Consider the following 15,387-nt stretch of genomic DNA (forward strand, 5'->3'; position numbering starts at 1 on the left):
GTGAGGAGGGGGAAAAAGAAGGACTTCTGGACCAGGGCATTCAATAGAGTGAAATTAATTTGAGTGTAGAAAGAGTATCAGTTTTAAGATAAAACATTCCTAATCAAGTATGTTCTTAGCTGGTAAAGGAGAAACAGAAGAAGTGATATTGCATTTTACAGGCTGTAAGAGCCAAGAAAACTGTCATGCTTTGAGTTGCTAAAAAGAAATTTTAAAATTTAGGGTTCCCATTAGTATCAGAAAAGCCAGATTTATAGGGCTTTTCAAAGTTATTAAAATACCTAAGTGTCTAGAGTTGGAAACAGACTTCTATGTCTTATTTGGGGAAGGTTCAGTTTAGTTTAGTTTTGCCTTGATACTCTGTGAAATCACTTTGAAATACAATAGCAAATCAGCAACAGCTAGCACTTCGACCGTAATGTTTGTACTTTATTGTTGAAAATTTTAAAAGTACTGTCATGTTTATTTTTGTTTAACCTCACAAGCAAATATGCTAGTGTAGACAATCTGGTTTCTTCCCTTTTCATGTTGTCATCGGCACACCATTGGCATAACCCATGTCACTTAATGCCTCATAACTTATCTGTTTCACTCACCACCCATCCTGTCTGTGCAGTGAGCTTCTCATGCTTCCCAGAGCAAAACGAGGACGAAGTGCAGAATGCCTACACACCACCAGGTAAATACAGGAATTTGGTGACGGTAACTGTGTGTGATGACTCTTTCCATTCTACTCTGCTTCCGTCTCCCCCTTAGCGGTATTATTACGAATACGTGAAATTAATTTCCCCAGTGTTCAAAATTGGTCTTGTTTTATATGGAGGTTGTGAAAAAGGTTCCAAATATATTTGAATTCTGATCCAGGCAGACTGCTTTTCTATCAAAATATTTGAAATCCAGAGGCGGCTGAGCCTCTGTGGAACCGTTGACACATTTCCAAAACCGAGGAACCGATTTCTGCAATTAAAATTCTATAACCTCGCTGTGAGCCCCACCACACACACACACACACACACACACACACACACACACACACACACACATATAGACACAAGAGGTCTGATCTGCTGTGCATGGCTATAACCTCGCTGTGAGCCCCACCACACACACACACACACACACACACACACACACACACACACACACATCTAGACACAAGAGGTCTGATCTGCTGTGCATGGCAGTGTTACTGTTTCCGTGATTATAAGTTCACTTTGTTTTAGCCTTTTTTTATTTTTATGTTTTGATTCTACTGTTGTTTTCTTTCTGTTTGCTTTTAATAAGATCTTTACCACTTCATTTTTAAGAGCTGAGCTTCAGTTTCCTTCTTGATAAAGAGTGCGGATATATGACCTGTTAACTTCTAAGCCCTCCCTTCCTTCATACCCTCACCAGGTCAGAAATGCTACACTACCAACTTTCCCATAGAGACACGTAACGGTATAAAGCCTCCTTAAAGATGAGAAGAAGAGGGGATGCGTTATTGTCGTCTAAATTGGAGCTGAGAACCTAGCACTTTATTTTCATCTCACTACATCTTGGATCTCATATCCCAAATAAGTCCTTTTACAGATTACTCAAAGAATACAGTCTGTGCCTATTTATTGTCAATGTGAAGTTAATGGAAGGTAAAGAAGTAATAACTAGGTGAGACAAATGAAACACACAGATAAACTCTTTCAAATATTATGGCCAATAAAGAGTCAGTAGGAGAGAGAAGGAAAGAACTGTACCTGGAAAACCTGCGATGCAAACACGAATGCAGGTTTATCGTGTCTGTGTGGACCTGGGCTTCCGCTCAGGAATTGAAAATGATCACCCGAATGAGAACTGACTTTTTACATGTATTAAACTCTCCTAGTGATAACTACTGCCCTGTGTGTGGTGCCACAGGGAAAAATGAGGGATGTTAGTTCTGTTTGCAAACTGGAGAAATAATGTAAAATCCTAACTATTGTAAAAATCAGCTCAATTCTTTATAATTCGAAAGCCTCCAGCCTTACTTTGGTTGTCCTGACAAATAGTTTAATAGGAATGATTTCTTTACAGATTCAGAAAATTTTCTTATAGTCCCGTTGGGGTGACTACATATAAAACACAAACAAAACAAAGCTTTCATATTTATTAGGCACCTGGTGTGTGCCTGGCCCCCAACCTGTGGGTATTTTTAACACATTCACACCAGTAAGCTAAACGGAATCACTAAATATATTGTTTTTCTTTCCGTTACAGCCCACTTTCAAAGGTAAAATAACAGGATGGGCACAACAGAATAAGCTAGTAGTTTCATCATTTTGTAAAATCTTATCTTCAGAATACAACCTGTCGTATTCACTTACGACTTTTGAGAATAAATCCTGTGGATTTACTACTTTCCAGTAAACAAGGAAAATAACATTCATTGAGCACCAAGCACAGTGGTAATTATTTAATGAATTTTATCTCAATGTCCTGACGATAGTTGTATCATATGAACATTATTATCCTCATTTCACAGATGAGGAAAGACGCTAAGAAAGTTTTATTTGACATGTAACAGAGCAAGGATTCAAAATCAGGTCTATTTGAAGTTTTCCACTGAACTAGTTTTTCCAAAAATGTGTTCCAAGGAGTTGGTTCCACATGAAGTTCAGCCAATTTAAGAGGTTGTGAGTCAAACATATTTTGGAAACTTTGCAAGTTAAAGCCACTCCCTGGAGATTTTATACGCACAGCATATCAAAGTCACATACTATAGAAATCTGTCTCATGTTGTTTAACTCATCCCCCCCCATTGTTATCATTATCAAATGCTTTTTCCATAAAACCTTTCCTGAGACAGTCATGTTATACAGAAAATGCTGTGGCTTCCTTACTGTGTCCTAGACTCTTTGTACCTGTTATTTCACTTAATCCTCACAGCATCCCTGTTAAAGATTGTTATTTCCTCCATGATATAGATGTAGAAAAAGGCTTGATGACTTGAATCATCCAGGTTCACAGCCAATAAATAAAACTAAAAGCTGTGGCCACTTTTCATTCTATTTCCATTCTCTGCTGACCCCTGTTAGAGTGTACCACCCCCCAAAAAATTCACTTTTGAACCAATTGCTTAGAAAAGTTGTATAGCAACTTGTTACTAAAGACAGTTGCCTAAGGTTTAGGAGTTGAAAAGAAGATTCTGTCTGTGAAGCAGGCTGAGTCCTTTGCTTCAGTAAAAGTGTCCTCAATCTGTGCTCGAATGTGGTACTTTAATACCTTTTAAACCACAGCTTTAAAAGATTTCCTGAATCAACCATTAGTGTAATGGTTGATTATACTATAGTTGCATAAACAGCAAATGTTTATTCTATTCCTGATTTTATCATACTTTAATGTAAGCCAAAATGGACAATAGATTTTCATTACTGACAGTTAAATTTTGTAGAAACGTTATTAAATTACCAAAACATTCATTGACAGGACCAAGTTTACCCTTGGTTATATAGACAGTCCAGAAGTCCTTATAGGGTTTTTTTTTTGTTTTTTGGTTTTTGGTTTTTTTTGCGGTAGGCGGCCCTCTCACTGCTGTGGCCTCTCCCGTTGCGGAGCAGAGGCTCCGGACGCGCAGGCCCAGCGGCCATGGCTCACGGGCCCAGCCGCTCCGCAGCATGTGGGATCCTCCCGGACCGGGGCACGAACCCGGTTCCCCTGCATCGGCAGGCGGACGCGCAACCACTGCGCCACCGGGGAAGCCCCCTTATAGGTTTTAAAGGAATTCAGATGATGTTGGGCCTTGTTTCTGCCAAATCAGAATTCATATTCTGGTTGCAGCTAATACCCATCCCACCCAATTTCTGGTGATAAATGTTACCTGCTGTTGGGTTTGTATCCAGAAGGTGATAAATGGAAAGGACTTGCCCACGGCAGTCACCTCTTGATCTTCCTTCCTTTACTGCCTTCAGTACCGTGATCAGCTTGTCCCTGCAATGCTGGTCAGCATTTTGCTTGTTATTAGACTATTAACTTTTAGTCATATTAATTCCCAAATATCATAAATTATTTGATTAGTACTTTTAGCTATGAGTTATTTCCATAGAAGCAGGTATAATATTAAACAGGGTTTAAATAGTAAGTTTCATGTTGGTTACTTCATAGAGTGTAGTTCTCAAATCTTTTTCAAATTAAGGCTTTTAAACTATAATTTAAGTCTTCATCTTAATTATGAAGACATGTCTATGATTCCATATTTAACAGTTCTTTTTCCTACCTTCAAATAATTATTGTGGTTTTTCTGAGAAAAACAAAAGATCCATCTGTGTTTGTAGCTTTCTAGGTCTCCTACTTTTTTCATATCCTGATAAAATTCGCTTCATATGTATTTTTCTGTTTCCTGCATGTCTGCGTTCCCATGTTCCAGACATCTTGTTAGGCACTATAAAACATTACCGCCCAAGATGCCCTTGTTAGAGAACTGTTCTCACTGGAATATTTACAGGTAAGAGTCATAACAGTGAGTCTCAGTTATAAACTAATCCCTAATCCCTCACCAGCTAAAAATAGCAAATTTACTTTCTAATAAAGCATTAGCATTTCCTCTTAAAATTAATTATATACAGAGAAAACTCATGATATCTAAAAATAGCTTTAAGGGGGAAAGGGGGGAGGGATAAATTGGGAGATTGGAATTGACATACACACTCTACTACATATAAAATAGGTAGCTAATAAGAACCTCCTGTATAGCACAGGGAACTCTGCTCATTACTTTTTAATTATATGGGAATAGAATCTACAAAAGAGTGGATATATGCGTGTGTATAACTGATTCATCTTGCTGTACAGCAGAAGGTAACACAACAGTGTAAATCAGCTATAGTCCAATAAAAACTAATTTAAAAATACAGTAAAATAATAAAAATAGCTTTAATTATAAAACCTATGCTAGAATATTTCTCTAAATGAAATCTACTTACTCAGGTATCAGATTTCTAGTCGTTGTCTTCTTTGTCATTTATTTGTTGTTTTACTTGTTGATTTCAACTATGAGAGTTGATTTTATATTATTTTATTTTTGGATGATTTTACTTTGTGGAGCTCGATTCTGCCTGCACATACTAAAACCAAACCCCTTCACCATGAATGCTTTCACTCGAGAGCACTGAGGTTTACTGATGAGATTCTGGTTAGGTAAGGACGTTTGGACGTCATGCCGTCCACCTCCCCTGTTTAGTGTTTGAACCAAAATAGCTGAGTTGTAAAATTTTCCTCCTCTGCTGTCCTTCATTTTGTTTTGGTGTGGCATCTGTCCTTGGTAATGAAGTGTTAGGCATTTTGTTTCAGTGCTTTCTGTATCCAGTTTTTTCATAAGTAGGTGTGACTTAGCCTCATTTTTTTCAGTCTGAGACCCTTTTAAAAAAATTATGCAAAGCAATTCAAGCATAATCTTTGTTTAGTGTCATTTTCTAAACAAAACTGCACGGCCATCCTGTCAGCGCTCACACCCTTATGAACCGACTCGCAGTGATTCTGCACTTTGTGTAAAGGGGACAGGACTTGATGCTTTCCTCTCTAACTGGTCTTCCTCTCTCTGTTTTCTCTGTCTTTCTCCTCCACCCTGGATGCAATGCACTGGCACTAGTGACCTGCAGCCCTCCCTTGACAGGGCGAGGAGTGCTAGTACCAACTGCTTGAGACCAGATGCTAGTTTGCATTCACCAGAACGAGAAAGGTATAAAGACTTTCTTAATTTCCTGTCATTTTGTACAGTCATTTTTTTCCCTATCACTTTGTTTTGTGTCATTGAGTCTCACAGCTTATTCATCCACGTTCACTTGCCGACTGTCTGCATTTCCCCTCCCTTCCGTACACGCCTGTGTAGAGATGTGTGTATGTGGCGGAGCCAGAGGGAGCACATACACATATTTCCGTGAATGCTGTTGCAAATGGCGTGACGTGATTTGTAACTGCTTCTCGCTGCTGCTTTTCCCCTTTTGTTGCTGTTCGGTGGTTTTCTTTACACCTACTCAGGGAGCCTTCAGTACGCTGATATGGTTGTGAGGGCCAGTGAGTTATCTGAAGGGAAAGATCACTTTTCTAGTACTTCCGCTGATGAATAGTATTTATAGGTTCAAGTACAATCTTCCATAAACGCAAAACAAGAATCTTATTTAGATAGAATACTCCCCTTGTGCATCCATATTCGTTTTTTTTTAAATCAACTTGCTCTTTGATATAGATCGTTTTGCCTTAAATTATCGTTCAACAGAAAATAGTATGTTTATCATAGATTTCCTGATGCCGTACAAAAATAAAGGCACATTATATACACACATACGTAATTTTACTTAACACTTTAAATTGATTGATTAATAAATAATTCTGACTTTAATTCAGTGATCATGTACTACGCTGTCTCCTAATTGTGAGCAGCTAATTTTTCCATTGTGATGGAACTTTCTATTCCAGTAAACTTGGTTATAATTGATAGTCTTGGTTATAATTGTTATCTCTTTTCAATTAGAAGTCATTCACTGGAAATTTGCATACTACCTCTTCACAAATCCTGAAGAAAAATGTTTAGTTGTGTTAATGTAGCCCACTTTTCCTCTTCTTCAGAGGCTGCTTAAAGCTTTCCTTTAGCAATCTTTCTAGTCTGATTCTACTCATTTATTTATGAGATGTTTATTTCTGGAATTTAATGATTGGTACAGGTAGACATGTTCATTTTTTAGTGTCTTCATAAGATTCTACTAAAAAAATCTACTTTTTAATTTTGTATTCTTTTGTATTTGCAAAATTTGTAATAGAAAACAATGGAATCTAACTTTTTGTACTTCTTTACATTTGTAGAAGAAATTTTAGTTGAAATGGGCTCTTCTTTAGTTGAATGGGCTCTTCTAAAATCACAATTGAAATTGTTTCATTTTTCTCGTTTGTTGTATATTACCCCCAAAAAATATATACAAGGGTAGCAAGAAAAAATATTTTTATATTTTTTTACTAATTATTATTTCCTTATATGTTTCTGGTTAGTGTTAAAACAAGGAAAGAATGAAGTCAGCGGAATCTTCTGACTACAGCAATACCCTCACATCTTAAATGTCATCTATATTGGTTCTGTCTAATAGAAATACAGTTTGAGCCACATGCATAATTTTAAATTTTCTGCTTGCCATATTAAAATATGAAATTAACTTTAATACTTTAGTATATATCTGAAATATTATCATTTTAACATATAATCAATTAAAAACTGTTAGTGAGATATTTTGCATTCCTTTTTTCACAGTGCTCCTTGGCCACTTGTGGCTACTACATTGGACAGTACAGTTTTATTCTGTTGCTGAAACCTGTCGAGCACGTGTTTTCTTGTTGCGCTGAAGCCAGAGAATTCACAGATCCATGTATTGGTGAATTTCTTCTCTGATAGTACCCTTAGAACAGGCCAACCTGTAGACAAATAATCTGGCCACGATTCTTTTACAGGTCATAGTGAAGTCTGAGTGCACTCACTTATGATACGTACTTTTGATAGAAGAAGAGAAACTATGATTGAAACCTACATTCACTCTATCTATTGAATAAAAAATAAATTTCCCCTTGAAAAAAAATGAAAGGGGACTGGAATTGGTATTACTAATGTTCTTTAACTTATTGGTGTCAATTTGTTGTGAAGAAGAAAATAAAGTGAGATGAGTTCTCATCAGGAAATTTACAGATGCCGTAGGTGTGTCTTGGTGTGGAGGATGCTGTCCTTCTGCGGACAGACCTCTGAGCAGCCTCGAGACAGGACAGAGCAGGACCAGCAGTGTGGGCTTTGTGCTCTTTGGAAGATGCACCTGTAAGTCCCCAGACAGGACGTGAGGAGAGTAGGAACTGGGGAAGCTTTGAGGGTTTTCCAGGTTACTTAGTTCTTGTGACTGACCAGAGAGCTGATCAATGCCTGACATATACATAGTAGATAAGATATTATAGAAAAGTTGTTAAAGACATAACTTCATATTCTTGAGATGGTGACATCAATATTTTCACAGCCTTGTAACCTATTGAGGTCAAACAATTTGCTGATTCTAAACCATCTTGATGAGCATGTGTATGCTGTTATACCTACTTAATGCTCTTTTCTGGAGTATCCTCGCTAACTCTGAAAGCAAAGGAAGTTCTGTGTTAGTACAAAGGATGAAATTGTTAAAGCAGACTCAGTACCCCACACCACACCACACTTCACTGATGATTCCAAGATAAAGGAGGACCAGGCACGGTTAGCATGTTCTTTTCCCGAAGGACCCCAAAACCGTCAGGCCGACCTTTTCTCCCTTATGAGGATGGTTTGGCCCAGGTTAACAGATGAATTTTGAGACAGGCACGTGGAAACACTGTTTGCAAAGGAAGTAATTTCTGTATTTGAGCATCTCCATTATATAATATATTCTGTTGATTACACAACTAGCAAAAATACGTAGGGGTTACCCCGTTGCCCCATCCAGCCATGACCCATAAGTCAGGAAATTTGGGGGTCATTTACAGTGAAAGATCTAGAAAGACTAGTTGTACCCTGCTGAAGACGTTGAATAGATAAGGACTCTCTTTTATCTTTTCTCTAGCAAATACCACTGCATGCTTACAAGGAGGTCTGGTCAAGGTCACTGTACTTTCCTTCATCTGTGTCAAGGTTAGCTTGAAGTCATCGGTTCCCCCTTGTTCCCTGATCCAGAAGGAGTGAGTTACAGGCCTGCTGTTAACCTTTCCCTTCCCGGGTTTTAGAACAGAATGTTGCTTACATGTTCAGAAACACTGATTTCTAGAGCCACTGGAGAATGATTCCTTTCCTCGGATGTTTTATCTTCCTTGACCTTTTCCAGAAATCTGACCTCTCCTTTCTTCAGCATCCTCTACAAATTCCCTAACACCTCTGTGCTAAGGCAGTCTCCTTTACAGGCTGCCTTTCCTCCCTGTCTCCCCCTCAGCTTTCCTCTTTTGCCCCACCCATCCCATCCCTGAAATTATATGTCTATCCCTCAAAAGTTTCCACACTGGGACGTCCCTGGTCGCGCAGTGGTTGAGAATCCGCCTGCCAATGCAGGGGACACGGGTTCGAGCCCTGGTCCGGGAAGATCCCACATGCCGCGGAGCAACTAAGCCCGTGTGCCACAACTACTGAGCCCTCGAGCCACAACTAATGAGCCCGCGCGCCTAGAGCCCATTCTCCGCAACAAGAGAAGCCACCTCAATGAGAAGCCCGCGCACCGCAAAGAAGAGTAGCCCCCGCTCGACAAAACTAGGGAAAGCCCGTGCGCAGCAATGAAGACCTAACACAGACAAAAATAAATAAATAAACTTTAAAAAAAAGTTTCCACACTAATACATATGGAGACAACACTCCACTGTAACTGGTCATGCCAGACCCTCCCCTGCAAACCAGGCCTAAATTTCTCGGTGGTTGGTAGACCCTGTGTGCATCAAAAGTCTAAATCAAATGCACTGTCTCCCTCACATCCTCTGCCAGCAAAATGCTTTCTCTTCAGAAATGTCCCTCTACTTTGGCAGCTTTAACATATAACTATCCATATAATCTGGAAATACTTCTGCTCCTTCATCTCATTTGATGAGACAAGAAGTCCTATCGGTTCTCCTTCGAGAATCTCCAAGACAGATCCCCCCGCTTCATTATACTATAGCCCGTCCCCACTTCCGGTGCCATTCTTGCCCCATTTCTCATAAGCTCTATTAATCGTTCTGTTAGTTTTTGTCTCAAGTCTTTTTCCCATTAAAATTGAAATACCCTCTTTCCTTTGTTGTCTGCCTAAAAATTCTCCTCATTCTTCAAAACAGGAGGTCAAATAACCATTTCGTCTATAAAACTTCTCTTAACCTCTCCAGCACATGCTTGCCTTTCCTTGCCAGGCAGAATTATTAACTCTCTTTTCTGGGCCCATGTAATATTACATACATTCTATTTCACATAGTCATGCTTGTTTCTTCCACTAGATTGTACTCCTGGAGGTCAGGGATCATATTTGGCCTTGCCATCTCTTGCAATAGCATTATTATTTTTTACTTAGTAAATGTTCCATCTGGGGCTTTGGGGGAACTTAAAAAACACCCCTTATTTTCTGCTCCCAAATCTGTGTCCAATTGTGAGCTAGACACAAGACCTGTAAGGTGGGAGATCTAATTATCACCAGAAATACAGTGAACAAGTTCAGGAGCTAGACTTCAGGTTGTAAGTTTGCTGGTGACTCACCAAGAGGCTGCCATACTTTCTGAACCATGAGAGGCTTCTGCCTTCTGAAGGCTGCTGTGCAGGTTTATTTGCTGTGGTGTCTAAGCCATCAGTGTCTGATTCTTTTTTTTTTTTTTTTTTTTTTTTGCTGTGTTGCGTCTTCATTTCTGTGCGAGGGCTTTCTCTAGTTGCGGTGAGTGGGGGCCACTCTTCATCGCGGTGCGCGGGCCTCTCACTGTCGCGGCCTCTCTTGCTGCGGAGCACAGGCTCCGGACGCGCAGGCTCAGTAATTGTGGCTCACGGGTCCAGCCGCTCCACGGCACGCGGGATCCCCCCGGACCGGGGCACGAACCCGTGTCCCCTGCATCGGCAGGCGGACTCTCAACCACTGCGCCACCAGGGAAGCCCCGTGCCTGATTCTTTAACACAAAGTCCCCCTCCTCCCTCCTTGGGGTGGAGAGAGGCCCGAAGTAGGACTTGAAGGAATTTCCCTCCACATGGAAACACAAGGCCTAAGAGAAAGGAAGTTCCTACCTAAAACTTAGCTGTAACTTGAATTGAAATAAACTTTATTCCAAAGTATAAGCACCTATATTAATTTTCACTTAAAATAGGATTGGGGAAAATGTTTCAAAGGACTAAATGAATAATGGGAATAGACAATGAAAATATGTACTGTATAATCAGATCTCTAGTCTGTTCAGATTTGGTGTCTAATATGACAGAACTTCACAGATATTTTTTGTGTGTGCTATTTAGGGAATGAATGGTTTACATTTCCATATAATCTCTCTTTTAGATAGTTAAGCTGCTTAGCCGTGCTCTGCCAGGACATATGCACCACTGAAAGATGGGTGAATATGCAAGCATACATACGAATGACACATTTAAACACACGCACTTTTGTTGTAAGGTATATCCTTGCTAGGGGAAGAGCCCCAATGTAAGAACCATTTCATTGCTTGCGGAGGACTGTCAGTTCTATGTCCTTATATCTCCTCGGTGGGTCCCCTTACTGCTGTTGATTTCTTAGTTAAGTTTCTTATTATTTCTTACCAGTATTACCCCCAAACCTCAAATCTTATCCTCTTATTATCTACTTAAATATTTGCAAATATTTATTCATTACTTATTCTGTGCTGGGTGTAGTTGATGTAACTGCCCAAACAAAGCAAAACAAGACACTGTAGCCCCTTATTTGGGGAGGCCCCAGCCTGTTCCTTCAGTTCCACAGCCACCAGAGTGACCCTTGCCCTCTTGTTCTGAGCACAGAGAAAAGGATGGGCTCCCAACAAATAGATGTTCCTGCATGAATGAGTTTAGAATACCTGAGATTAAAGCACTAATAATGCAACTAAGGTAACCTGCAGACAGACAGTTGGGAAGAAAAATCAAGAAGGGGCTGTTTTAGTTCAGTTTCGTGATTAATGACTCCAGCGTAGCCTGCCATGTTCGCTTCTAGCATGAAAACGGACGTGGAAGGTGTGTGTTTTGCTCCATAATAAGGGACTAAAGATTCTAATTTTGGTTCTTCTGTGTGGTAGGAGAAACACAGAAAGAAGTTGGACACATTTTAAAAACATATAAAACGTTAGTATATTTCAAGCTCACAAATGCATGATATTAAAACTTATGTAATGTCTGTTCTTTGGACAAAAATTGGGTATAATTTGATCCTACTCTCATCATATCCAAGATATGAGGGTAACGCAAACATTTATGTTATTGGGACTACATATCAGCATATTCAGAAGGACTTTGAGTGCACAGGTATACATGTATGATGCTAAATATTTCTAAAAGTTTACCTTTTAATAGCTTGCATTCACAATGCCTTGTTTCTAAACGTACACCCTCTCTTTCATGGCTTTCACTGCATGTTTCATAATTATAGCATTTTTCTTTACTTTTTGTGTTTAAATAAACACAAGGACTGGAATTTTGCCTCAGGAAGCAAGGTTATTCATAATCTTGTCAAGTGAATATTACTTATTCCTTCAAAAATGTCTAAAGAAAAACATATTGATTCTGTATTCTTAAAGGACACCTTAAGTTTTCTCATGACTGAGTACAATTTCATGTGGAAAACACTAGCTATAATTGTTTTCAACTATTTTAGACATGTTTTTCTTTATTGTGTCTGCAGAACAAAAGCCAGTAAAGTGCAAAGATACATTTTCAAGCATTCCAATTGGATTGACCAACTATATAATCATTTAAAATAATTCAGTAATTTGAAATGAATGCAAATTTGTTTTGAATTTCACAAACACATAGCACATTCCAGAGGACATGCCACACAGTTTTCTCTTCTGCCCAAATTCTGCTTTCAAGTATCTTTATTTGCTTCACGGCTTCCTCAGAGCCCTCCTCCAGTCCATCCAAGGCTGAGTGATGACCAACAGGCTTCCCAGGGGCTTTCAGAGAAGAGCACCTGCTGACTAAAGGTATCCTGGTCACACGTTGATAGCCCTCTGCTGCTTTTGTCCAGATTGTCTAATAAATCCACGAAGCCAAGTTAATGGCAAAAAAAGATGGCTTTTAAAAAAGGTTATGACCAGTCTTCTTTGGATTATTATAAAATCATATAGTTAGACGAGTCTTAAACCCCATTCAGTGATCCCTTGTTACATATGAGGAAGCCAATACGTAGAGAAATTATCCTGCTTAAAATGTTCATATCGAATATATTAAAATTTCCAAATTTGGGCCGTCCAGTCCCTTACTGCCTCTTTTCAGTATTTGCCCGGATGTCTATAATTTGTGGTTATGGAGAGACAGAATCTCAAGATAGTTTAATAAAAGAATGAACCAAGTTTCAAACTTTTATTTAACTGTTAATCATAAAAACAGTATTCTTGTAAATGCTGAAATAAGAAAACAACTGTTTACCCCATGGAGAGATACCTTTGCAAGTAAAGATTAGCAAGATTTTTTTAAGGTAATGCTATTTTACCATGGCATTTATCTGTATTTCCCACTTTTATCCATCAGTGGTTTTTGCTCACAATTTTTTCATTTCAGTTACTAACCCTGTAGTTTTCCCCCAGAAAACTTGTTAAGACTTCACTGGTAGCATTTCCATGAATTATTTCTTCATGTTATTGTTTCCACACTAGAGAGTAGTTTTATTTCTTCCACTTAAACTATGCTTCTGCTTTGTATTAAATTCACACACCTCATCTTTGCCACTTTATCCAGTAATTTCAAGACCTAGTATCAAATAAGCATTGGTGGCTTCTTAAATCTATTTTATTCAGACATCTGTCTGATTCTTAAGGATGCATCTTTGTAAAGTTATATATATGTATTTATGTGTATATATAGTTTTGCAGGCACACACCACATTTAAAAGAACAAAATTACCCAGGAGATTTCAAACATCTTCCCAAATAAGTTGTTTCTCTATTCACATGTAAGGCTACAAGTTTTATTTTCTTACAATATTGTCATCTATCTTTCCAAGGCCTGCACAAATGAAGAGTAAATTATGGAGCAAAGAATCTACACTTTGACTTTTTGGGGTGATTTTCCAGTCCTCTTGTTCCATATATTCTTTTATTTTAGGAGTTACTAAATGTCTTGTTTTTTCCTGTCTTGTTCATTGGGCAAACAGGGGTAGATGGTCCCCCTCTCTAGATAGGAGACGGCCTCCTAGCCCCAGGATTCAAATCCAGCATGCGTCTCCGGAGAATGACAGGTACTAGTCACTTCCTCCCCACAGACAAGTGGCTTCCAGAGGCTGGCAGGCCACCAAGTGGAGGGTAGCCAAGAGCCATGTGGTTATGATGCCTTCCTTTTAGGAGCCCGAGCGCAAGAGGTGGTGATTCCAAAACTAAATGCATCCATCTCTGATAAAGCACCTTAGAATGTTTCCTGAAGTGAAGCTAGCATGCACAGGGCATGGTTTAAACACAGTAAAGTCGGGTCCAGTGGGAGAGTTCTCTCTTAATGAGCATTTGTCTTAGGGTTTCGATTTTCTAGAAACGTATTTAACTATTGATTTTGTCTACACTTGACTAAATTAAAATTCTCAGGTGCTTAAAAATGTATTAAAATCTATCACAGAGCCTATTCTTTTGTTATACTGGTTGATGATCTGATCTTCATCGTCTTCTTTTGTTAATAATGAAGTTTAGGCTTTGGGGCACCTTCCCTGATTTAAGACAGAATACCTCGTTCTTATCTATTTTATGAATATTGTGTTTTTAAGCCAAATATTGTCCAGGGCTAGGGTCAGTCAACAAGGTAGGTTTTTAAAAATAACATCAGTGCTTTGAATCTACTTCATGCTGTGATGTCACAAGTGCCACAATATGTATTTCCATTGCTTTGTTTTCCTTCTTGGGTGTTGTTCACCCAGTTCTCCTCTTTTGTGATGGCTGTTATATGTAGGCCATGTCATTTCCCAACTGGCTACAAAAGGTTATGGGTGTTTTGGCTGCTTCTCTTCTGGTGAAGCAGAAATTCAGCCAACACATGGGTGACATTTTATTTAGCATATTTCAATTTGAAAGAAAAACTAAACGCCATCACTCAGAAAAGATTAGTAAGTCATCTTACAAATGTTGTACCCCAAGGTGGTATTTTATGGAGGCTTTTTGAATATTTTATTATGCTTTAATCTTTAAGACCTTTACCTCTTAATATGACTTGCGTATTTGGAATTTAAATCCAGTTCCTTCTACTGCTAACTGATTTCTAGGATAGAATTTATGGGTCTAGAAAAATTAGTAAAATCTCCGATCTAAAAATTATTGTAAACGTAAAGTCTTTTCAAATGAGAATATAAACTAATAGTATAAATAAAATTTTTAAATGTGCATCCACATTGCTACTCATTCATTCAGCAAAAATTTTGTGTGCGCTTACTGCGTGCACTATTCTAATGGCTAGAGTCACAACAATGTTTAAGAAACGCAGCGTCATGGCCATCAAGGAACTTAGAATTTCCTCTCATAAAAGACTATTCTGGATTTCATCTTAGGTAATGATTGCTAGAGTATAAGACGATTAAGTATGATGATCTCTGTAGTGAATATAAATGTAAGTTTATCTGGGTTTAGGATAGGCAACATGGAAATCCAAATAGTAGTTTTAGTTCTTACATACATGAGATGAAGATTAGTTGAAGATCAGTTGTCTTTTAATAACGTGTGAATTAATTATGTTATTTGATTTCATAGATTTTATACATAATTTTA

The 15,387-nt window shown here is 38.6% G+C and overlaps 1 protein-coding gene across 38 annotated transcripts in view; it reads left to right on the forward strand.

Annotated features, from left to right (window-relative positions):
• RIMS1 (regulating synaptic membrane exocytosis 1) overlaps positions 1 to 15,387 on the forward strand; it is a 463,886-nt gene that overhangs the window by 317,828 nt on the left and 130,671 nt on the right. For 15 of the 38 annotated variants that reach the window (XM_024133017.3, XM_024133007.3, XM_024133009.3 and 12 more), the window contains 2 exons: positions 617 to 679; positions 5,600 to 5,689. The exons of 6 other annotated variants lie outside the window; for them this stretch is intronic. In XM_024133017.3, coding sequence (XP_023988785.1) covers positions 617 to 679; positions 5,600 to 5,689 — 153 coding nt within the window. Of the gene's footprint in view, positions 1 to 616; positions 680 to 4,378; positions 4,457 to 5,055; positions 5,149 to 5,599; positions 5,690 to 13,799; positions 13,884 to 15,387 lie in introns of all 38 variants that reach the window. 17 more of the 38 variants (XM_055087651.1, XM_024133008.3, XM_024133020.3 and 14 more) reach the window with 8 other exon arrangements.

The sequence above is a fragment of the Physeter macrocephalus genome, chromosome 10 (assembly GCF_002837175.3).
Source record: "Physeter macrocephalus isolate SW-GA chromosome 10, ASM283717v5, whole genome shotgun sequence".
Classification (NCBI taxonomy): Eukaryota; Metazoa; Chordata; class Mammalia; order Artiodactyla; family Physeteridae; genus Physeter; species Physeter macrocephalus.